This window comes from Podarcis erhardii, assembly GCF_964252035.2.
Source record: "Podarcis erhardii genome assembly, chromosome: 8".
Taxonomy (NCBI): domain Eukaryota; kingdom Metazoa; phylum Chordata; class Lepidosauria; order Squamata; family Lacertidae; genus Podarcis; species Podarcis erhardii.
Window position 1 is genome coordinate 3,149,289 of NC_138499.1, and position 25,260 is coordinate 3,174,548.

At 47.0% G+C, this 25,260-nt stretch overlaps 2 protein-coding genes across 2 annotated transcripts in view; one reads left to right on the forward strand and one right to left on the reverse strand.

Annotated features, from left to right (window-relative positions):
* The window catches only part of NAPRT (nicotinate phosphoribosyltransferase), a 221,860-nt gene that overhangs the window by 84,509 nt on the left and 112,091 nt on the right, over positions 1-25,260 (reverse strand). The gene's annotated exons all lie outside the window — the stretch shown is intronic.
* The window catches only part of LOC309349049 (1-phosphatidylinositol 4,5-bisphosphate phosphodiesterase gamma-1-like), a 94,275-nt gene that overhangs the window by 18,196 nt on the left and 50,819 nt on the right, over positions 1-25,260 (forward strand). Inside the window, exons 2-5 of the mRNA XM_081874916.1 lie at positions 9,358-9,507; positions 14,030-14,171; positions 22,585-22,669; positions 23,398-23,478. Coding sequence (XP_081731042.1) covers positions 9,358-9,507; positions 14,030-14,171; positions 22,585-22,669; positions 23,398-23,478 — 458 coding nt within the window. The remainder of the gene's footprint in view (positions 1-9,357; positions 9,508-14,029; positions 14,172-22,584; positions 22,670-23,397; positions 23,479-25,260) is intronic.

The window sequence follows — 25,260 nt, forward strand, 5'->3', positions numbered from 1 at the left end:
ATCTTCTGACTGCAGCCAAAATTATGATTTTTGTCCATTGGAAGAAATTATTCTCGGCCCTTGATGGAATGTGATGGCTACCTTAGTGAAATTAATACTTTAAGGTCATCAGCTGGCTGAAAACGACCTTGGTGAACATATCCACTATACATTTAATGTGGTATCATTCCACTTTAAATAGCCATAGCTCCCCCCAAAGAATTCTGGGAGCTGTAGTTTGTTAAGGGTGTTGAGAGCTGTTAGGAGACCCCTATTCCCTGTCACAGAACTACAATTCACAGAGTGGTTTAACGGTCAATCATCTTCCCAGGTAAGCCTGGGAATTGTAGCTCTGTGAGGGGAATAGGGACCTCAGCACCCTTAACAAACTACAGTTCCCAGAATTCCTTGGGGGAAGCCATGACTGTTTTAAAGTGGTATGATTCTGCTTTAAATGTATAGGGACCCTAGTCCTTAGCTGCAAAGTTTTGGAGTCAGTATTTGCAGGGCAACATTAGACCTTCTGTAATTTATAATAGATCCTGCAGGGGTGGGTGGGTGGGTGTTGTTTTTAAAATCGCACAAGTCAGAATTCTTTCACAGGGCGAGATTCCAGAGAATGGAATTACAAGAAGCCTGCATTTAGCTTAACAGAGAAGACTGTCTGACTCGTATGCATTGATACATGATGAAATAAACATGTCTGCAATGAGATCATCAATTTACATAATTAGAAAACTTATCCTCCGCCCACCCAGTGCTTTTGCATTGCTCAGTGAAGCTTATAATTTTTTTTAAGAGCACACACAATCCCATCAGCGACATAAAACATAAATTTGGAAACAGACTTGGCATACATCTGCGTCTGAATTTATGCAATCTTTGACGACGTCCCAATTAGCAAGATCAGGGAAGAAGTGGAAGAGACAATACAACTAAGTTTCAATTATTTTCCTCACTGGTTTTTCAGGGCTGTAGCCACATTCAGAGTAGACCCATTGAACTCAATGGGCCTAAGCTAGTCATACCCATCAGTTTCAATGAGTTTACTCTGAGTGTGATGACTGTTGGATACAGCGCATGGCGTCCCTTTCTGCACTCACAGACAACAAGGAGTCTTGTGATACTTCAGAGACTAACCAAATTATTGTTACGGGTCTTTTGTGAATGGATGCATGAAATGCCATCTTTGGTTGACAATTCATTTCTATAGCCACAAAACCCGAGAGGTACAATCCTGCGCAAAGCTTAAGCATAGGTACAAGAAAAGTGGCACATTTATGATTTGGCGGAGTTGTTATTGATAACAGGAAATGACTATAAATTCGCACACATGGTGGAAAATAGGAAACTGCCTCTTTTTGAGCCAGACTATTGTTCCACCTAGCTCAATATTGTCTACACTGACTGGCAGCTCTCCAGGGTTTCAGTCAGGGAACATTCTCTACAGCTGAGCTACTTAAAAACCTCCGAGGAAGGAGAGTCTACCATCTCTCAGGGGAGTCTGTTCCGCTGTCAAAGGACTCTTTCCGTCAGAAAATTCTTCCCGATGTTTAGCTGAAATCTCCTTTTGTGTGTGTGCCTTTTTAGTGGGGCTGGGGGGGGAGGGTGGTCAACTGCTGGGCACCTGGGAGAGTCCAAAGTTGCCCCCAGAAGGTGGTGCCCACAGACCTCTGGCTCCTGCAGAAAGCTCAACCCTCCAAGCCGTCTCCTAGTCCAAGACCGCAGAGCCGGAAACCACCCCATAATAACCCCACTGGCTGCAGCTGCTTCAAAGAGCATAATGAGAGTCGTGCTGGAAAGGTGGGCAGGCTATGCGTTTAAATGGCCCCTTGTTGGTAGACAGCTGTAATTTAAACGGATGAGATCAAACTACCCTAAGGCGCAGGAGAAGGAAAACCAAACAGGCTGGAGGTTAAGGCGAGAGTTTTGGGGCTTTGTCAGTTCGGCCGCAGGCTGACCTCTGTCTCCTTTGCAGATGCACACAGGGCACCTCACTTTTAAACAGGTTTGAGGTTGGTTTAAGTGTCCTAGCTGCTACCCCCTCCAAAAATGTATATACTGTATAAACCCCATGGAATTGGTTTGTTTTTGTTTTTGAAATGGTTGAGAATTATTTTCTGCAGAGCCCCTAAGCCAGCTGCTGTAGGAGCAAACGTACAAAGATCCACACGGATACAGAGTTTGAAACAGCCGTGTGCCAAGAGTCTCCCTCGTGGTGCAGCGCTGGAAACAATCGCTGCTTAACGTGACCCAGGTCTCTGGGTGTGATGGTTTCTGGAAACTTGTGTCAGACTCCGGAAATCCCCAAAAGTGCACTGGGTCCTATTTATAACACAGGAGGAAACGAAATAGCCTTGTTCCTGGGGGCGTAAGAGGCCTTGCAGTGATGTTCCCAAATGTGATGGAGGGAATAAGACAGGAGTTGTTGACCCCATGGCTTATTTTTAGGGGGACGCGGGTGGCACTGTGGTCTAAACAACAGAGCCTAGGGCTTGCCAATCAGAAGGTAAGCGGTTCGAATCCCTGCGGCGGGGTGAGCTCCCGTTTCTCAGTCCCTGCTCCTACTCACCTAGCAGTTCGAAACCACGTCAAAGTGTGAGTAGATAAATAGGTACCGCTCCAGCGGGAAGGTAAACGGCGTTTCCGTGTGTTGCTCTGGTTCGCCAGAAGCGGCTTACTCATGCTGGCCACATGACCCGGAAGCTGTATGTTGGCTCCCTCGGCCAATAAAGTGAGTTGAACGCTGCAACCCCAGAGTCGTCCGCGACAGGACCCAATGGTCAGTGGTACCTTTACTATACCACTTTAAAGGGACACGGGTGGTGCCATGGGTTAAACCACAGAGCCTAGGACTTGCCGATCAGAAGGTCGGTGGTTCGAATCCCTGCGACGGGGTGAGCTCCCATTGCTCGGTCCCAGCTCCTGCCAACCTTGCAGTTCAAAAGCACATCAAAGTGCAAGTAGATAAATAGATACCGCTCCGGTGGGAAGGTAAACAGCATTTCCGTGCACTGCTCTGGTTTGCCAGAAGCGGCTTAGTCATGCTGGCCATATGACCTGGAAGCTGTACGCCGGCTCCCTCGGCCAGTAAAGCGAGATGAGTGCCGCAACCCCAGAGTCGTCCGCGACTGGACTTAACGGTCAGGGGTCCCTTTACCTTTTTTACCCCCCAACGTCTTAAACTGCAGTCCACCTTGATGTGGTCCTGTTGGTTTTTGGGAAGGTGTTTGTTTTGTTTTTGTTTTTTGGGAAGGTTTTTGCCTGTGCGCAAATCCCAACTTTTCCTTCCCTTTTTTCTTACATTCTTATATTCTGTTTGTGAGCGAGAGAGTGCCCGTACCGATTGTGTTGTTCCCAGAGAACAGGAGATAGGGGAGTTTGGCAAGGGCGACACACTTTTGCCAGAGTCATTTGGCCCCATAAAATATATCCCCTGTGGGGTTATTTGTGGGGAGAAACAGGCGGAAGCAGGCATGGATGCGCGCAGGAGATAGGAAAAGGGACGCCGACAGGGAACAGATAAGGCAGAAAAGGGGAAACAGATGGAAATAGAGACAGAGGCCCATTTCAAAAGGTGATCTGGAACAACTTTCGCATGCTTTGTTGATCATTACTGGTGCATAAAGTAGGAAAATGTTGAGAGAATGACCAGAAATCAGAGGCTCCGTCTTGTTAGTATGACCATAAGATACTGGGAAGCCATCTCTGGGAATCTTTGCTGGTTCTCTGTGCCAAATTTGCGCCAAAATTACAGAGATTGCCAGGGGTATTTTCTGTCTTTTTTGTCAACAGGCAAATCATTTAAAGATGTGAAGAGGCAGAAGTTGCGTTCAGATTATTGGAGATGTCTGAATGGTGATGTCTCTGAGGTGCATCCATGAACAGTTATTAGGTTTTGCATTAAAAATATTAATCGAATGGCAGAGATTTGTTTTGTTTACAACTTCTCAAGAAAACCCAAAGACTGGTCACAAAGGTTTGTGCTTAGTAAGAAAGTGGTTTGCATATGTATACTGTCATGAATAGTGGTGTATGTACAGGAATACAGGTTTTTCTAAAAATAAAATAAAATTGGGGGGGGCGGGTCTGGGAAAATTTAAAAGGACAGCACCAACAATAGCAGCAGTGATGAATTTGGGGAGGGACATTCCAGATGAGCAGGTCTGTTGGAAACTACCAGGCGCTGAGGGGAAAACTGAACCACCTCACAACTGGGATTGGCAGGAGACGTCACGTTAGCAGGAGAGGTTTTTTCAGGAGGAACATCGAGGAAGGAGAAAGCCAAGGATGGGGCAAGCTGTAAGGAGGAAGGAAATGCTACTTTGCGGTGGCCGGAGAGTTACGATGAAAATAGCCAAGGTCTATTTTCATAATAGCAAAAATAAATCCTCTCCAGCCTTGGTGTAGTTTGCTGGCATTGGTTTCAGGACTTGACTTTCTGAGAAATACTCAGAACAATGGGGTCTACAATAGGTGGAAACTGTGATGGGGCAAGTTGGGAAGGAGTTTGCGGCATGCGGAACAGTATGCCTGGCTTTTAGACTGGCGAGTCTGTGGCAGCGTTTGAATTTGTTGGTTTATTTGTTCCATGAAATGTATGTTGTAAAGCAGGGGTCAGCAACCTAAGGCCCATGTGCCACAAGCAGCCCACGGTGGTCATTTAACCAGCCCATGAGTCGCCCCCCAAACCGAGCTGCCCGCTCGGCGAGTCCCTGTGCACTGCGCTAAACTGGTGCAGCACAGCGTGGGGACTCGCTTCTGCGGCCCCGGAAATCACGTCTGCACAGACGCAGATGGCAGAAATCGTGGGCTCATGCGCGATCCGGCCCGCAGACAGATCTCCGCCGGAGTGAACCGGCCCAGGCAAGGTAAACCTTGCCCACCCCTGTCGTGAAGCAACAACAACAGCCCCCTCAACACGGTTTACAAAGAGGATAAAACAATAAAATTATCAATAAGCAAAAATAACAACCGTAATGTAAGGCTTTCGAAAAGTTAAAGCAGCAGTAGACTAATAACGTATTAAAAGCGCAGCAACTTTCTGTAAACTGAAGTCCTTGTGTCCAGACACAGAGACCCCAGAAGGAGGAGTGGTCAGTAGGTGACAGTGACGTCACCTGTCTGGTGTGAATAGGCAGGGAGTTCCAAAGTGAAATATTGAGTTCTTACAGATGTGGAACAGACCACTTCTCCCCATCAAAGCCATCTGGTGGGCATATTTAGAGCAAGGTGATCTCACAGGTGAACCGGTCCCAAGTTGCTAAGTTGTTTTATCTGCTAATAGTAACACCTTGAACTTGGCATCAAAGCAAATGGGCAACCATTGCAGATCTCTGAGCCACAGGTGTTAATATTCTATAGGTTTTAACCTGCACGGTTGTTTTTTTCATGTTCTTTAAAAGTTGTTATTAAAAATGGCCGGTGGTGATGGATGGGAATCAAGGGGCCTGGGACAGCCAGAGGAATTGTGGGCCATCGGGCATCCCTTCCGCAAGGCAGGGCCAGACCAAGGCAACTTTGCTACCCAAGGCAGAACGTCAAAAGATGGGCTGTTCCCAAGTCACAGTGCACTGTGCCCGTGTCAGAAACTCAGATATATAAACTTGGCACCAATTGGCTCCTTAAACCAAGGTTACGGTGGCCCAAATAGAACGTCTAGTGCCCATTTGGATATTTTCTGATTTTTATGGTTTACCATACATTGTAATTGGAGTGCTATTTTGTATCATGCAGCTTTTCGGACTGATGAAGCACGTAGCGAAACCTGTAATATATCCTGAGAACAGGTCTCCTTTAGCCCAATTGCTTTGTGTTTCCAACTCAAGATCTATTGAAGAACATCTCATCCAGTTCAATCTTTGAAAAACGTCTTTGAAAAACTTTTTCACATTCTCCAGTGTGGCGAATCCTTGCCATTGTGGTGGCATGGGGTTGCTGTTCTGTGATTGGACTTACGCTACTTGTTGAACGGTTCATTTCTCCAGTCTGTATAACGTTTATTGCACATGTCACTTGTTAAGATACAGTTGTACATTTATCCATTCCATGTTTACAGTATCTCCAAGGCTTTGTTTTGCACATGGCACCTTAGTATGTTTGTTGCTTGAATGGTTGCAAGTCTATTTCTATTCTAGCTATTATTCTAGTACAGTGGTACCTCGGGTTAAGTACTTAATTCGTTCTGGAGGTCTGTTCTTAACCTGAAACTATTCTTAACCTGAAACACCACTTTAGCTAATGGGGCCTCCTTTTGCCGCCGCACCGCCGGAGCACGATTTCTGTTCTCATCCTGAAGCAAAGTTCTTAACCTGAAGTACTATTTCTGGGTTAGTGGAGTGTGTAACCTGAAGTGTATGTATCCCGAGGTACCACTGTAAATTTGGTTTTATACTTATAAGCCAGTTTGTGGTGGTGTTGTTTTGTTGCATAGTTCAGATGACAACCTTGAGCTGGGTTAAGAGCTTTGAGAACTGAAACCGCGTATCTATTGGCCTGTTCTGTCCTTTTTTGTTAAAGGTGATGCGGACCATTCATAATGGTCCCTCCCATCTAAATCGGGGAGGGAGGCGGGGGGGGGCGTTGGGATATGGAGAGCCTCCAAAACTCCTGAGGAGCAGCTCTGCTTTGGTGGGAAAAGCCACACCTCCAGTGGGGAAGAGAAGGAAGGAGCCAGCCAAGTGGGGAAAGGGGTCGAGGATGCTGCTGAGAGCCCTGGCACCTCACCTCGCCAGGTTGGCCAGGGGGGACGCACATCCGTTCCGTCGCTCAGCCTGCGCAGGGGGGTGAAACGTAAGGAGGGGAGGAGGCGGCTTGGGGTGCTGAAGTTCTTACGTTGGGGGAGAAACCAGAAGGGGCCACTCCCGGATTCTGCAAGTGACTAAGATGGACATGAGCTTTGTGGTTCTGCACTGTAAATAGTTTGCACATAGCTGTCAACTTTCAAATTTGAAAATAAGGGATCATCAGCCTCGAAAATAAGGGATCAGCAGCCTCACCTGTCCCAGGGACAGTCTACAGGATAGCTAACAATCTGGGATAGCAGCGGGAAGCAGCAGGAAACGGCGCTGGAATAAGGGAATTTCCCGCAAAAAAAAGGGGAAGGTTGACAGCTATGTGTTTGCACCAATAAAACCTGTAAAAGACAGGTCAGAGGCCTGCCTGGTTACTCACGAGCAACCACCACCAGCACCTGACAGTATCCAAGGCATGACAAGCCATTTTGTCACTTGAGGCCCAAAATCCTCTCCCTGGGAGTAAAAATATCGCAATGATAATGGATGTTTTGAAGAAGTAACCCTTTGACACCCAAGGCAGCTGTCTCCCTTTGCCCAATGACAGAGCCGGCCCTGTCATTAGGAGGACACCCTACTGAGCTCCCCGGTCTAGGCGTCCCTTCTCATGCCAAGCCCACTGTCCTGACCTCCCCTCCGTCTCCAGATTTCTCTTGAGGGGGGCGACTTAGTAAAAGAAATTCCCAGGCCCGGGGAAATGCAAACCGGTGATGGCTTGGAGTTTCTTGACTGCATCCCGACGTTTCCAGGGCAACCGGGCCCTGCATGAGGCTGGCCATGTGGAAGCGGTTTGAGAAAAGGAGAGGGGCCCCAGGAACAAAGGCTGTTTCACTCCCAGACTGGAGGCCTGCGTGGCGGGTTTCGTGTTTCGAGGGAGACGGTCCGCACATTTGGCTGAGAGGCGACTGCTAAGTACTGGGCACGCATGCGAAGCAGCCCGGGGGGGCAGGCGGACTCTGTGCAGATATTTAACAGGGACCTCCCTCCCTCCCTTCTCGCCTTCGTTGCTTCATCTCTACGCTGGGGAGAGCTGCACCTGTTGAATTCTGCCTGTGTGATGCATTGAAAGGTTCGAAGCCTTGACCAAGAAACTCTTCCAGTGAGAAATGCAACGTTCTCTCTTGGCTGTAAACAACATGAGGGTTAGTGTTAAGTTGACTAATTGATTCCGTATAATCTAGATTAATTCATTCCACATAAATACCACCCTGGGAATCTTATAAATTGCCTCTTAATATGAAAGGAATGAGATGGCGGTGAGAACTTCAAGTTAATTAATGCAGAATATTATTATGATTGTTGTTGTTGTTGTTTATTAACCTGACCTTCACCAGAACAGCCCACGGCAATATAAAATACGGCATTTAAAACTATTTAAAACAATTTCAAATCACTTCCCATGAGGTGTCTCAATGCAATTTGCAATGCAATGAAAACCTACTGAGAAAAAAATGCATATATATAAAAACAGTTAAAGCATTTGCATATATAAAGGCAAGCTTGAAAATTATATACAGTGGTGCCCCACAAGACGAATGCCTCGCAAGACGAAAAACCCGCTAGACGAAAGGGTTTTCCGTTTTTCGAGGCGCTTCGCAAGACGAATTTCCCTATGGGCTTACTTCGCAAGACGAAAACCTTCCCCCCCCTTTTCTAAGCCGCTAATAGCCGCTAAGCCGCTAATAGCTGCTAAGCCGCTAAACCGCTAATAGTGCTAATCCGCTAAGCCGCTAATAGGGATGCTTCGCAAGACGAAAAAACCGCTAGACGAAGAGACTCACGGAACAGATTATTTTCGTCTTGCAAGGCAGCACTGTATAAATAACAATGATTTTGAACAATAGCAACAACACACATATATAAAATCAGTTCTAATCCAATGCAGATGTCAACAAGGATGAAATGCATGAATCACAGGCAGCGGTCGTTGCAATTCCCAGTGTCAGGGGATCAAATCTATTATAGTGGTGCCCCGCAAGACGAATGCCTCGCAAGACGGAAAACCCGCTAGACGAAAGGGTTTTCCGTTTTGGAGGTGCTTCGCAAAACGAATTTCCTATGGGCTTGCTTCGCAAGACGAAAATGTCTTGCGAGTTCCTGCGGGTTTTTTTCCCTCCCCCCCCCTTTTTCTAAGCCGCTTATCAGCTGATCCGCTAAGCTGCTTATCAGCTGATCCGCTAAGCCGCTTATCAGCTGATCCGCTAAGCCGCTAATAGCGCTAAGCCGCTAAGCCGCTAATGGGCTTGCTTCGCAAGACAAAAAAACCGCAAGACGAAGAGACTCGCGGAACGGATTCTTTTCGTCTTGCGAGGCACCACTGTACACACATTGCTGAACCTGATTGCAATCATGCATATAGTGATTGCAATACCTCATGAAATTATTTCTCTCTGGGTTCCTGTTATTTGTCATATTTTATATACCGAATTTAATTTTCAAAAATCTATTTCAAAAGAAAAGAAGGGAGAATCTGGAAACAGCGAGGTGAAGTGGGTGTTTTTGAGCAAGCCTAAACCTACCAGGTCTTTGGAAAAAACATTGAAACATGTTCCTCTCTTTCTCCCCCTCTCTCTTTAACTTGCAGTGGACATTAGGGAAATTAAGGAGATCCGTCCAGGGAAGAATTCCCGGGATTTTGAACGATACCCGGAAGATGCCCGGAAACTGGATTCGGCTTTGTGCTTCGTTGTCTTATACGGAATTGACTTCAGGCTGAAGACCTTGAGCTTGGCTGGTCAGTGGGGTGCAATGGGGAGGAGCTTTGTGGAAAGGGGAGGGTGAATATTTACACCCCTTGCCAGGGAGGGAGGGGATTCTTGCCACCTTTTCAGTCCCTTCCAAGCCTACGATTCTATAAAGACACCAAGTCCATTTTATTGACTAGAAAGTCGAGGCCTGGAAGAGGAGGAGAGCAGGAAGGTGCTTTTCTGTGCCCCGGACCTCTTGCCTGTTCCGTTGGCCTGCATACGCAAACAGAGACCGCCTCTTTTTACCTGGAAATTCGCTTGCAACTGTTCCCTCCCTCCCTGGGTCGCCATTAATAGCAGAAGAATGAGATTTGGAAACCGGGCTGTTTCCATTTGCAGCGTCTACTTTCTATTAAGCAAACCGAGACTGTCTGTGGTTACACCTCGCTCGGATTAGCATAGATGGCAGATTACTTTCTCCTAATTAGGTTGTGCTCTGAGATAATCACCCGAGTTTCTCACAGGAGCAGCCGATGGACGCATGGCAGAGGGAGTTGTGGCGAGAGGAGGGTTCTCCTCGCCTGATCTCCAGCTGTTACTCTTTGCCAGAGCCGATCCTATGCTCCTGGTGGTTTTTTGTGGCACTGTGCCTACCTTGCTGCTGCCTGGACCTCCAAGTGAGCAGCAGCAACAGGACCGACCCAGTGCTGGATTTATTTACAGTGGACACTTGGGTTGCGAACGTGATCCATGCGGGATGCACATTCGCAGCCTGCAGCGTTCGCAACCTGCATCTGCGCATGTGCGGGTTGCAGTTTGGTGCTTCTGCGCATATGCAAAGCACGATGAAACCCAGAAGTAACCCATTCCAGTACTTCCAGGTTTCGGCGGTCCATAACCCGAAATGACACAACCTTGAAGCGGCTGTAACCCAAGGCATGACTGTATAAGCTAACCAAGCTATAGCTTAGGGCATGGGTAGGCAAACTAAGGCCCAGGGGCTGGATCCAACCCAATCGCCTTCTCAATCCGGCCCGCGGACGGTCCAGGAATCAGTGTGTTTTTACAGGAGTAGAATGTGTCCTTTTATTTAAAATGCATCTCTGGGTTATTTGTGGGGCATAGGAATTCGTTCATTCCCCCCGCAAAAAAATATATAGTCCTGCCCCCCCCCAAGGTCTGAGGTACAGTGGACCGGCCCCCTGCTGAAAAGGTTTGCTGACCCCTGGCTTAGGGCCCCACTCTCTTGGGGGCCCAATTTTTTTAAAAAAAACAAACCTGAATGTACATTTCCAAAATATAAGATAGAAAAACATATAAAATAAAACCTACAAACAGCAACAGTGTTTTGTGTTTTGTAGGCTCCTAGGATGTAAGTCATGGGCCCCGCCTGCTAGCCTGCTCCCTAAAATATCACTGGTTTGCTCATTTCTATATATAGGGGGCCTACATTCTGCTTGGACTGGTTGCAGGGCAACATGTGCAAGTGGCTTTAGATACGTATTAGGTCCATAAATTACCATAGAGCACCCCCAAACCCGGCCCTCCAGATGTTCTCCACTTGGCTTGGTGCTGTTTCTGGAATCGAAAGGGTGATGTTCTCAGCCTGTTTTGTCTGCCTCTGGCCTCCGGCCAGGACAAATAAGCATCGTATGACTAACGCGACGCCTATGGGGTGTGGCGCACCTGCCTTCCGCTCTGCTTTTACGGCAGGATTCAACTCTCCCTGTAATTTTCCCACCAGAAAACATCCCTATTTCCCTTTGTGCAAATCCACACTCCAGTTTCCCTAAAGGGGAACTTCCGTATCGGGTGTCACCGAAACGGTACAAGGCATTGCATAGCAATGGACGTGGGAACAGAGGAAGCTGCCTTACTCTGAGCTCAGACCATTGGGTCCATCCAGGTCAATATTGTCTACTCTGACTGGCAGCTGCTTCCCAGGGTTTCAGACAGGAGTCTTTGCCCCCAAGCCTAACCAGAGATTCTGGGGAATTTCTAGTTACCCAAATATATCACATGCACAAAATATCAAAACAGCAGCCTATCGGCTAGGGCAGTAATAAAATTAATAAATGAAGTTGATGGGCTATGCCGAAAAGGCTAAAATGACCGGAAGAGTCAGAAGTCAGGAAGACCAAAAATTTTAATAAGGAATGAGGAAAATACATCTTATCTTGAAGACCATTGTAAACAGTTAAAATCATTAGTAGGATTGGAATATCACTTGTAGTTTAAGGGTGAATTCTAGACATCATGGAAGAAGTAAAGGATTTGGGCTATCATAAAAAATGCAAGAGGGAATGATTAATAATCTGAAGGCAGCCCTGTTTAGGGAAGCTTTTAATGTTTGATGTATTATGGTATTTTAATATTTTGTTGGAAGCCACCCAGATGGGTGGGGTATAAATAATAAATTATTATTATTATTATTATTATTATTATTATTATTATTATTATTATTATTATTATAGGACCCACAAACGGGAAGATGAAAGTCCAGGAGATTCCTCGGAATCTTGTTTTTATGATTTATGTTTGATATATCTCTGTAAATTTTTAATTTGAAAAACCAAATAATTTTAAAAATAAAATAAATGCACCCAAGTGATGTTAACAGCCAGCAAAAGCTTGAGAAAATATCTGATATTTTTAGCCGGCGCTGAAACGGCACCATGCAATCATAGAATTGTCCAGTCGGACGGGACCGCGAGGCTCATCTTTTCCAACCCACTGCCATGCAGGAATCTCAGCTAGAGAGATTTCACACACACACACTTGCACTAAATAAATAAGTGCACATGTCAGGAAGTGTGGTGCAGTGGTTAGAGAGTGTCGGACTCGGACCTGGGAGACCAGGGTTCGAATTCCCACTCAGCCATGAAGCTCTTTGGGTGACTTTAGGGACCAGTCGCTGCCTCTCAGCCTATCTTACCTTGCAGGGCTTTTGTGGGGATTAAATGAAGGGGGGGAACCATGTGCTCCAGCTCCTTGGAGTAAAAGGTAGAATATAAATCCAATAAACAAACAAATGCACGTAAAGCAAAAGGAAGAGAAGATGTTTGTCTTGGCACTTTCTCATCCAGAGCTGTTTTCAGTCTCCCAATCTCCTCTTGTCTGCAAAGTTCCAACAAGACGCTTTTCTCCAGGCAAAAAGAGGCGGGTTAATCTGGGCTGCAGGGAATTTGCCAGGCGTCAGCAAACTTTTTCAGCGGGGGGCCGGTCCACTGTCCCTCAGACCTTGTGGGGGGCCGAACTATATTTTGGAGAGAAAAAATGAACAAATTCCTATGCCCCACAAATAAGCCAGAGAAGTTGTCCAGGGTTGTAAAGACTGTGGAGAGAATAATTGGGTGCACTCTTCCCACCTTGGATCAAATCTATGCTTCCAGGTGCCATAAGAAAGCTCAGGATAGTGCGCACCCCGGAAATGATCTCTTTCAGCTTCTGCCTTCATGAAGAAGGTCCAGGGTTATAAAGACCAGGACTAGCCGCCTGAGAAACAGTTTCTACCCAAATGCATTTTGGTTTTAAACGCAGTGTAAGGTAGTCTTTGTGGGAATATATTGTATTTAATTATGGGGTATCAGAGTTTTTAGGGGACTAACCATGCTGGGATAGCAGGCTTGTTGGGTTTTGAATGTCTTATGCAGATTTTTTCAATTTCGTTGTTCTGTATAGGACAATGACAATAAAGATTATCGTATCGTAAATAAAAGCACACATTCTGCTCATGTAAAAACACCTGGCAGACCCCACAAATAACCCAGAGATGCATTTTAAATAAAACCACACATTCTCCTCATGTAAAAACACCAGGCAGGCCCCACAAATAACCCAGAGATGCATTTTAAATACAAGGACACATTCTACTCATGTAAAAACACACTGATTCCCGGACTGTCCGTGGGCCAGATTTAGAAGGTGATTGGGCCGGATCCAGCCCCTGGACCTTAGTTTGCCTACCCATGTGCTAGTCCCTCTTGCCATCTTCTTGTCAGATTCCTCCTCCCTGCTACTTTGTGAAGGCCACCCACATCCCTAGGGGTTCATCGACTACGTTGAAAGCTGGCGGGGTTAAATGTTTTGTGCGGCGAGCAGGGCCTCTGCCCCGGTTCTTGGCTAGATCCCGATGGGGATACAGTGGTGCCTCACAAGACGAAAAGAATCCGTTCCACGAGTCTCTTCGTCTTGGGTTTTTTCGTCTTGTGAAGCAACCCTATTAGCGGCTTAGCGGATTAGCCCTATTAGCATCTTAGCGGCTTAGCGGCTAAGCGGCTATTAGCGGCTATTAGCGGCTTAGCGGCTTAGAAAAAGGGAGAAAAAAGCAAAAAAAAATCGCAAGACTCGCAAGACATTTTCGTGTTGCGAAGCAAGCCCTTGGGAAATTCGTCTTGCGAAGCGCCTCAAAAACGGAAAACCCTTTCGTCTAGCGGGTTTTCCGTCTTGCGAGGCGTTCGTCTTGTGGGGCACCACTGTATAGACGGCGGTTTGGATGTTTTCTTTGAGCCGAAGTACAGGCAGCAAGGTCTCCCCTCCGTCTTCGTTCTCTGCCGTTCTCTTTTCCAGCCTTTTGCGAAGAAGATGTCAACCTCTGGGTGGCCGGCTTGAATTGGCTGCTGACGGACACGCAGCGGTCACAGACGCCACTCCACATCGAAAGGTGGCTGAGGAAGCAGTTTGACTCGATGGACAGGTCGAGAGAAGGCAGGTGAGAGAGGAGTGCCGTTCTCTCCGGAAGAGCCGCGAATCGGGGTCTCCTCCCCCTTCCTGCGCCATCGCAGGATTGCAAACGCTTCCTTCACAGCCCAGTTTGCGCCTGGGCTTGGGTCGCTCCTCTTGTCCTGGAACCAGTTTGCAAACTGGTGTCCACAGCAGCGAACGGCTGTACTTAGTTACGGGATGTAAACATAACAGAAGGTATTATTTGATAAAGATTACGGCGTGAAATTGTCATAATGTATTCAAAGAGAGGTTCCCCCTGGTGAGAAGCACCTTTTTTTTTGCATAGTTGATAAAGCACGATTGTTGTTGTTTAGTTGTTTAGTCGTGTCCGACTCTTCGTGACCCCCTGGACCAGAGCACACCAGGCCCTCCTGTCTTCCACTGCCTCCCGCAGTTTGGTCAAACTCATGCTGGTCACTTTGAGAACACTGTCCCACCATCTCGTCCTCTGTCGTCCCCTTCTCCTTGTGCCCTCCATCTTTCCCAACATCAGGGTCTTTTCCAGGGAGTCTTCTCTTCTCATGAGGTGGCCAAAGTCTTGGAGCCTCAGCTTCAGGATCTGTCCTTCCAGTGAGCACTCAGGGCTGATTTCATTCAGAATGGAGAGGTTTGATCTTCTTGCAGTCCATGGGACTCTCAAAAGTCTCCTCCAGCACCAGAATTCAAAAGCATCAGTTCTTCGGCGATCAGCCTTCTTGATGGTCCAGCTCTCACTTCCATACATCACTACTGGGAAAACCAGGGCTTGAACTATACGGACCTTTGTTGGCAAGGTGATGTCTCTGCACGATTCGTTTCTTTCAAACGTTTGACGGTTATTTTAGTGCTGGGCAAAATGGTGTTTTAAAGGGTAAAGGGGGTATTTTTGGCATTATATCTGTTTGTAGCAGACTGTGGAACTTGAATCCAACACTCCAGTGGCCTGTTCCAAGCAGGACCTCTGGGATAGCTCAGTCAGTAGAGCACGAGGCTGTTAACCTTAGGGTCGTGGGTTCGAGTTCCACGTTGGGCAAAAGATTCCTGCATTGCAGAGGGTTGGACTAGATGACCCTCATGGTCCCTTCCAGCTCCACAATTCTGTGATCTATGACCCAGGTCCACTGTGCCATGCTTTCATGCATAGGGAACAAAGGAACTGGCCCAACAATTTAACAGTTCAAACTATGTGTGGCCAAACCACTTTGGGGTTTTCTTTAGGATACTGACGGCACGACTGCGGTCTGGGGATTAGTGTGTCTGCATAATGACCTTCCGTGCAGGGTTGGCTGCTTGATGAAATAGCTTCTTGGATTTGCCCAACTCTCATCTTTGAGTGGCCAGCAAACAACTATTATTATTATTATTATTATTATTATTATTATTATTATTATTAATACCCCGCCCATCTGGCTGGCCCTCCCCAGCCACTTTGGGCAGTTCAACAGAATACTAAAATACAGTAACATATTAAACATTAAAAGCTTCCCTAAACAGGGCCGCCTTCAGATGTCTTCTAAAAGTTTGGCAGTTGTTTTTCTCTTTGACATCTGGCGGGAGGGCGTTCCACAGGGCGGGTGCCACTACTGAGAAGGCCCTCTGCCTGCTTCCCTGTAACTTGGGTTCTCGCAGTGAGGGAACCGCCAGAAGGCCCTCGGCGCTGGACCTCAGTATCCAGGCTGATTGATGGGGGTGGAGACGCTCCTTCAGGTATACATGACTGAGGCCATTTAGGGCTTTAAAGGTCAGCACCAACACTTTGAATTGTGCTCAGAAACGTACTAGGAGCCAATGTAGGTTTTTCAAGACCGGAGTTATGCGGTCTCGGCGGCCTCTCCCAGTCACCAGTCTAGCTGCCGCATTCTGTATTAATTGCACTTTCCGAGTCACCTTCAAAGGCAGCCCCATGGAGAGCTCATTGCAGTAGTCCAAGCAGGAGATAACTAGAGCATGCACCACTCTGGCAAGACAGTCTGCCGGCAGGGAGGGTCTCATCCTGCGTACCAGGTGGAGTTGGTAGACAGCTGCCCTGGATACAGAATTGACCTGTGCCTCCATGGACAGCTGTGAGTCCAAAATGACTCCCAGGGTACACACCTGGTCCTTCAGGGGCACAGTTATTCCGTTCAGGACCAGGGAGTCCTCCACACCTGCCTGCATCCTTTCCGCAAAAAACTGTACTTCTGTCTTGTCAGGATTCAACCTCAATCCTGCCTCGAAACAAGAGCTGCCTCTTTTCTGGGGCATGAGAAATTAAGCTTGCCGAATTATTCATGGGTTGGACAGAGGGAGAAACATCCCAAAGGCCAGCAAGCGAAAGAACATCTCAGCTCGACGTGTAATTAGACCGCGGAACTCACTGACACAAGATGGTCGCTGACCTAAATACCATTCCGGAAAGGATTAGGCGAGACGCTGCGCATGTCGGGCCTTTGTCTGCTGTGCCGTGTGATGGCTGTCTCCTGCAGGAATCTCTCGCTCTCCCGCCTCCCTGTTTCATCCAGGGAAGGATTTGAAGTCGTTGACACAAGCGTGCCTCTTCCGTGAAAGAAAGGCCAAGTTGGGAGGAGAGCTGAGGGAGGAAAAGCAAGAGAGGCTGAGCACCCGAGGCTTTTTTCGTGGTAGGGGGTGGTGGCTCTGGCCTGACAGCCCTCCCTGTATGCCAGCAATCTGTAAACAGGATGCCAAAGAGGAAAAGATGGGAGTTCATGCAGGAAGAGACGGGCGTGGAAGCGCAGTAAGGAGAAAGCAGAGCGCCAAAGGAATTGTTTCCCCTGCAGCTATATATGCCACACAGAGCTGTCATTAGCCGTCTTCAGGAACCAGCTGCAATCAGTAATAATAATAATAATAATAATAATAATAATAATAATAATTTGGAGGCACACAGGTGGCACTGTGGGTTAAACCACAGAGCTTGCCGATCAGAAGGTTAGAATCCCGTGAGCTCCTGTTGCTCGGTCCCTGTTCCTGCCAACCTAGCAGTTCGAAAGCACGTCAGTGCAAGTAGATAAATAGGTACCACTCCGGCGGGAAGGTAAACGGCGTTTCCGTGTGCTGCTCTGGTTCGCCAGAAGCGGGTTAGTCCTGCTGGCCACATGACCCGGAAGCTGTACGCTGGCTCCCTTGGCCAGTAAAGTGAGATGAGCGCCGCAACTCCAGAGTCGGCCACAACTGGACCTAATGGTCAGGGGTCCCTTTACCTTTACCTTTAATAATAATTTATAATTTATATCCCGCCCATCTGGCTGGGTTTCCCCAGCCACTCTGGGCGGCTCCCAACAAAGTATGAAAATACAGTGGTCCGTTAAACATTAAAAGCTTCCCTAAAGAGGGCTGCCTTCAGATGTCTTCTAAAACATTATTTTGTGAGGAATGGTGTTTTCAGCCTTCTTATTATTTCCCACTAGATCCATTTTGAATTCGCTTTAATCCCGCTCTCATTCTTTCAATCAGTTGCTCATTTTAACCCCCAAGGGATTGGTCCAAGGCGCAACTGTCGCAATTACACTTGGATTATTCTATCAAAGCATCCATTTAGTCTCCCCAGTCTTGTATTAATCATATGCTTAATTTAATCCCAGTGGAATTTATTTTTAAAAAAAGAAAACTAAAAAACAACAACTTCGGTTTAATCCAATTTGGATTTCAAAATACGCCTAATCTCATGTTATTTCATACTTTTTAAGATCAGCAGTGTTCCTTCACAGAACAAGCCTTTCCAGCAAACTCTTGAGATTGCAGCAACCATTTTTAATCCACAATTTATGCTAAAATTCCATGTTGGACTTAAATGCACATCAGGTAAACAGGCTGATCAGGCTGGAATCCCTCTGATAAAACTCAACAGCCCCTACAACAACCCTGAGAGGTAGACTAGGCCCAGACTCCAAGCTTTGTGGCTGGCTGAGTGGAGGATTCGAACTCTACTCTCCCAGGTCCGAGTCCGCCACTCTAACCATTACGCCACACTGCCCTGTGAGGGTTGTGCGACGGATCCATCACACCTGGAGGGGGAGGAACACGACTGGCTACTACCATCTCCGGCTTAGCATTTTGGCTGTTTCCGCAGTCCTGTTTCGTTCTCCCCTCGCAGGCCTGTCACCTGCAAAGCTACCTGTGCAGGCTGGAGGAGAGGAAGGGACCCTGGAAGGGCTTTATCCACCCTCTTCCTGGGAAACCAGCACCCAGCAAACCTGGCCTGCAATTCACAGAGCAGCTGGTTTAAGTTAGCAGAGCTGGAGTCATGGGGAGGGAGCAGCTCAGCCAAGGCTTCACCCTGCTGCCACCTGCCGCCCGAGTTGGGGAGCAGCAGGTGAGCTCCAGCCCCGATGGGACCCTGGCAGTGCCATGCCTAATAGGACTGCAGCCAAGGTGGACAAGGCTGTGATCCCCCTTGCGATGGACTGCTTTGTGGGTTTCCTTTTTTTTTTTTTTGCATTTTATTTATTTATTAACATTCATATATATATGAACATTCATATATATATATATATGAATGTTAATAAATTAAAAACCTTTTAATGAGGGTGAAAGAGGAGAGTGCAAAATATAGTCTGAAGCTCAACATCAAAAAAACCAAGATCATAGCCACTGGTCCCATCACCTCCTGGCAAATAAAAGGGGAAGAAATGGAGGTGAGAGATTTTTCTTTCTTGGGCTCCATGATCACTGCAGATGGTGACAGCAGTCACGAAATTAAAAGACACCTGCTCCTTGGGAGAAAGGCGATGGCAAACCTAGACAACGTCTTAAAAAGCAGAGACATCACCTTGCCAACAAAGGTCCGTATAGTTCAAGCTCTGGTTTTCCCAGTAGTGATGTATGGAAGTGAGAGCTGGACCATAAAGAAGGCTGATCGCTGAAGAATTGGTGCTTTTGAATTATGGTGCTGGAGGAGGAGAGGACGGGGAGCGCACCCCGTCGCGGGGATTCGAACCCCCGACCTTCTGATCGGCAAGTCCAAGGCTCTGTAGTTTAACCCATAGCGCTTACAATTCTGTGTGCTGGGAAAGAAGATCATAAGGTACGGGTGGGCAGGTTCACGGGGGAGAATTCAGTCTGGTACTCTGGACCCAAACCATTTAGGGATTCAGAAGTCAAGCCCAGCACTTTGAATTGGGCCTCAGAGACACTTGATTTGCTTGCAAAACGCCCCAGATTCACTCTCCAGGAAGGGCTGTGAATTTCCCCTTCCCTAAGACCCTGAAGAGGGGACGCGGGTGGCGCTGTGGTCTAAACCACAGAGCCTAGGGCTTGCTGATCAGAAGGTCGGTGGTTCGAATCCCCACGATGGGGTGAGCTCCCGTTGCTCAGTCCCTGCTCCTGCCAACCTAGCAGTTCAAAAGCACATCAAAGTGCAAGTAGATAAATAGATACCACTCCGGCGGTAAGGTAAACGGTGTTTCCATGCGCTGCTCTGCTTCGCCAGAAGTGGCTTAGTCATGCTGGCCACATGACCCGGAGCTGTACGCTGGCTCCCTCAGCCAGTAAAGCGAGATGAGCGCCGCAACCCCAGAGTCGGCCACAACTGGACATAATGGTCAGGTGTCCCTTTACCTTTAAGACCCTGGAGAGTCCCTCTCAGTCAGCATGAACAATGCAGGGCTAAAACAAAATAAAAAAATTCCTTCCAGTAGCACCTTAAAGACCAACTGAGTTAGTTCTAGGTATGAGCTTTCGTGTGCATGCACACTTCTTCAGATACACAGGGCTAGACAGAGCCCCAGCGGTTTGACGCGCCCAAGAGAGCTTCCTGCGTTTCTCATGCTTCAAAATTGACATCATGTCCGCTGGCCGACCACTGTTAACAGCCTTGGCAGTCACAGTCCACAGTGGCTGCAACATCTGAGAACTCTTGCTCATTTATTTATGTTCTAATTTATTTATTTCCATTTATGAATCATTTCCTATAAAGCCACTCTCCCAAGCCAGCCTCGTCTCGGGCCGTTTAAAAGCAATCTAGCCTGGATGTGACTAAGCGGCTGGCGTGTGAATTACTTTGGGGCCAGATCATTTGCTTCGAGGAGAGATCCCAGCCGGCACGTCCGCTGAGGCTGGGAGGGGAGAAGGAGCTCTTGGGGTCGCCAGTTGGACAGGGAGGAGCAGCTGGATGCAAGACTATGTGCAAAACTGTGAACCTGCATCTTTGGGGAGAGGGCAGCCCCAAAATGATGGTGTGCTCACCCCAGAAGGAATAATAATCTGCGGCAACCATACGCTGACAGCTGGCTCGCGTTCCCACTTCTTAAATAGCAGCTCCCTGGTGCTGCAGGCCTCTGGTTTGCTTTGCAAGACTTGGTATCCCCTTCATGCTGCCCCTTGATACTTGCATGAAAATAGTGTTCAGCAGATTTACCGTATTTTTTCCCTCTATAAGGGAGGAGGAAAACAAGAAAAAAAATATTATGAATCCCAGAAGCCAGAACAGCAAGAGGGAAATGGCTTCTAACATAGCCTCTTGCTGTTCTGGTTTCTGGGATAGCCACGCGAAGCCTCCTGAGGGCAAAGGGAGCCTTCATCCCGCTGTCCTCAAGAGGCTTTGTGCAGCTAAGCCAGAAGCCAGGACAACAAGAGGGATTGCTGCGCAGCGATCCCTCTTGCTGTCCTGGCTTATGGGATAGCCACGCACAGCCTCTCCTGGGCAGCTGTCCTGGCTTCCCCTTCCCCTTCTCGCTCCTCGGGGAAAAGCCCCAAGAGCCGTACACACGCTCCACACGGCTCTTTAAAGGGAGCGCTGAGCAGAGCCTCCCTCCTACATTCGCTCCATAAGATGCACACACATTTCCCCTTACTTTTTAGGAGGGGGGAAAGTGCGTCTTATAGAGCGAAAAATACGGTAGCTTTTTGTGGCTGGAGTCAGTCCAAGCCCTCCCAGGCCAGGTGGGAAAAGACCAGCAAGTTAGGGCGCAGGTCTTCCGAAACTCGCAGCTAAGGTGGTTTCTGCCCCTGAGCTGTGGGCCCTTGGCAGCCTTGCGGATGTGCTCTGGCAGCCACAGTGCCTCCCCTTGGCCTCCCCTCTTGCCACAAAGCAGCTGCTGGCAGGCTGTCGCCCTAGTGCAAGCATGTCCAAGTCTACAGAGACTGCAATCTACTCCCAGTATAATGAAGCTGGCAGTGATCTACCCATTGTCATTGCCCATAGTTGCTGATCTTTTTTTGGGAAGGGTCGACCAGAGATGTTGAGCTTTTTTAGTGGGGAATGACCAAAGTTATTGGGCTTTGGGGGGTAATGATTGCATAACATCGATCACCAACCAGTCCACAGCCCTCCCTCCTTTCCCCAATCGGACGCCGACAAAGAGAGAACTAGCTTTCAAAGCAGGGAAGGAGGCAGTGGAAGTAAATAGCGCCGGGGGCAAGGCACGTCGTGATTGCTCAGGAGAAACAGGGCTATCATTTTTATAACTCCCGCGATCGACCTGTATCACCCCGGCAATCTCTGGCCACCCAGTAGCGGTATTTAACTCCAACTAAGCCAAAATGTATAAAGCTAAGCCAATTATGTATGAGAAGTGCAAAATGATAGAAGGAACATTCTTTGCTATGTGGTGGCCTTGCAAAAGAAAAAAGAAGAATCTAAGGGCTATTGGGAAATGATATATTAATGAGATTAAAAAGATGTTTAAGTTGATGATTCCCAAGAAACCTGAAGCTTTTCTTTTAGGAATTATAGATAATGATGTTCCAAAAGAGATGGTTAACTTATTTATGTATACAATGAGAGCAGCACAAATGTTGTATGCCCAAAGATAGGAAGAAGGAGACTTTCCAGCAAGAGAAGATTGGCTTTTGAAAATGATGGAGTACGTGGAACTGTCAAGATTGACAGCAAAATTTAGAGACCCAAATGGTGAAAAATACCCTGAGGACTAGAGACCTTTTACTGAGTATTTAAAGAACTATTATAGCGAGAGGAAAACGCAAGCAGGACTTGAAATATGAGCTACAGTGTGAATTATTAAGACAAATGGGTTAATTTGAATGTATAGGCGAAATAATGCAGCATTTAAGAGTAAATATGGAAACCATGGAAGGAGAGGAAGGGAAGTCAATTGATAAAGTAACTTAAGGTCTATGTTATAGACACACACACACACACACACACACACACACACTGTATTTTTCCATCTATAAGACGCCCCCTATTTGGGGGGATTCTGGTTTGAGAAAATGGGGGGAGATACTATTTGTGTATAAGACGAGCCCAGATTTTGAAATTTATTTTAGAGTAAAAAAGAGTCATATACACAGAAAAGTATGGGGGTGTGTGTGTAATTTTTTTAAAAAATGGGGGTACCATTTTGGGCTTGTAAGTAGATCCTAGCCGGTCCAAAAAAGAATTGGGGGGGGGGGCTTTGTTCCCTGTGTCTCTGTCACATGCAATGGAGACCCCTGACTCCATGTTCCTCTCTCTGTTGCAGCATCACCCCCAAGGATCTGAAGGCCATGTTGCCCCAGGTCAACTACCGCGTGCCTAACATGAGATTCCTCCGGGACAAGCTTCTGGTAAGGAAACCCCTCTCCTCGTTTTTCCTTCTCGCGCTGGACCTCAGAAGAGGAAATCTCTCGGCAATGGGGGGGGGGGTCTGCTAAAAAGGAAGCTGACGGAGAAAGCCAGGGCTGCTTGGGGATATTCCAAACCACAATGACAGGAGCTCAGCTGGAATCGGGAAAGGCTAAGAGGATGCCAGCATGCCTAATGAGCAGAGTCGGGGAAGCTTTTAGGCAGAAGACGACTTCCTTCTGAAAACGGAAGTCTGGTTTAAATAAGAAGAGCAAAAAGGGAACACAAACTTTGGTAAAAAGTAATTGCACTGGGCTTGTGTCTTCCGAGAAGGCAGGGTGAGCAGCACTCACAGTGTTGGGATCAGGGCCAGTAACCTAGGGTCCCATTCCTCCTGGGCTGACTCTGTGCATTTAGCCAACCTAAAACTACCAGACTTTTAGAAGACATCTGAAGGCAGCCCTGTTTAGGGAAGCTTTTAATGTTTGATGTATTACAGTATTTTACTATTTTGTTGGAAGCTGCCCAGAGTGGCTGGGGAAGCCCAGCCAGATGGGCTGGGTATAAATAAATTATTATTATTATTATTATTATTATTATTATTATTATTATTATTATTAAAGGCTCCAGCATTACATTACCTGAGACTGGGGGGATGGGGGGCCTGATCCGTGCTCAGTCAAAAGCAAGCCTCATTAACCCTTTCCCTTTTTGTCCTCTGCCCACACAGGAGGTCGAAGTCCGGAATGAAATCACCTTCAGCCACTTTGCACACTTCTATAAAAACCTGATGTTTGATGCTCAGAAATCGGTAAGGACATTTGGGACACTGTTTTGAGTTCTGTTGAGCTGCTGTAGAGTTTTTATTGACCAGCTTTAAAAAGTAAAAGTTCTTTTTTGGGGTAGTTCCTTTCTTGTGATAGTTGCAGGGTTTTCTCACACTTTTTAGAAAGCCAGCCTGAGAATAACAACAACAACAACAACAACAACAACAACAACAACAACAACAACAATAATACAGTAGTACCTCCGGTTGTGGACAGGATCTGTCCCGGAGCTCCAGTTGGATCCCAAGGTTTCCGCAACCGGAGGGACCGCTTCTGCGCATGCATGTGCGGTAATAACCCAGAAATATACTTCCAGGTTTGCTGCTTACGTATCCTGAAGTTTACGTAACCGGAGGGATACGTAAGCGCAGGTACTTTATATTCATATTTAATAATATTGATATGTAATAATGATATTTATTTATTTACACATACATACATACCCCCGCCCATCTGGCTGGGTTTCCCCAGCCACTCTGGGAGGCTCCCAACCAAATATCAAAAACATAATACAGCATTAAACATTAAAAACTTCCCTAAACAGGGCTGCCTTCAGATGTTTTCTAAAAGTCAGATACTGTAGTTGTTTATTTCCTTGACATCTGATGGGAGAGGCAGAGGGCCTTCTCGGTGGTGGCGCCTGCCCTGTGGAATGCCCTCCCAGTGCAGAAAGGGAGTATTCCCCACCTCCCGCAGAAGCCGTGCGCTCTTTAAAGGGACTGAGCGGCTTCTATTGGCTTTTCTAGGAGATGGGGGAATTCCCCCACCTCCCTGAAAAGCCCGCAGGCTGCCATCCGCAAGCCTTGGGAGCCCGGCGGGAAGTCGCGCCGGGCTCCCAAGGCTTGCGGATAGCTTCCTGAAGCCTGGAGAGCGAGAGGGGTCGGTGCGCACCAGACTTCAGCAAAAGCCTGCATTTGCCCCATAGGATGCACACACATTTCCCCTTCATTTTTGGAGGGGGGAAAGTGCGTCCTATAGGGTGAAAAATACGGTAAGTGACCAAATGCCAAGAACGGATCCTTTCCCCCTAAAGTCCTCATAGCGCCCTCAGCCTCAGAGATGCGGCTGGTATGTGTATCGTTTTCTTCGTCAAACTTGGCCAAAACATCTCCCTTTCACACCTCCGGGGATGGTTTGCCATTAACTGGGATGCTGCTTAAAAATCCGTCATTGGTCCTCGGTCCTGGTTAAAGTTTGCTGCCCTGTCCTCTTTTTATGCATTGTCTGAATTTGAAATGGCAAAAAAATAAAACGTATAAACATTTGCAGCCTTAATACCAACCGTAGAAGAATGGCGGCAGAAGGTAATGGAATATGCAGAAATAGCCAAATTAACAGGGGAAATTAGACAACAGGGCGAGAAAACATTTCAATAAGAATGGGAAAAATTTATGTTGTATATAGGAAAGATAAGATGAAATAGTGAAACCAGTAGAATTGGAAATAAACCTCATTAACGGGAAAGATTAAGAAAAGTGATGGATAATGAAAATAATAAGAAGCAAAATGTATAAGGAGATTAATATAACTAACAGTGGTTGTAAGTGAATACAGACAGACAACAAGAATTGTATAAACAGGAGGATTTGTTTGTTTATGGATATACTATGGACAAATATGGAAAATGAATAACAATATACAAAATGGATGGAAATAATGCGATAAAATTATATGTGATATAAAAAACCAGAAGAAGGAAGGAGGGAAGACAGCGCTTAGGAGCAAGTATAAATGTAAAATGCAACACATTATGTGTATGTGGAGTA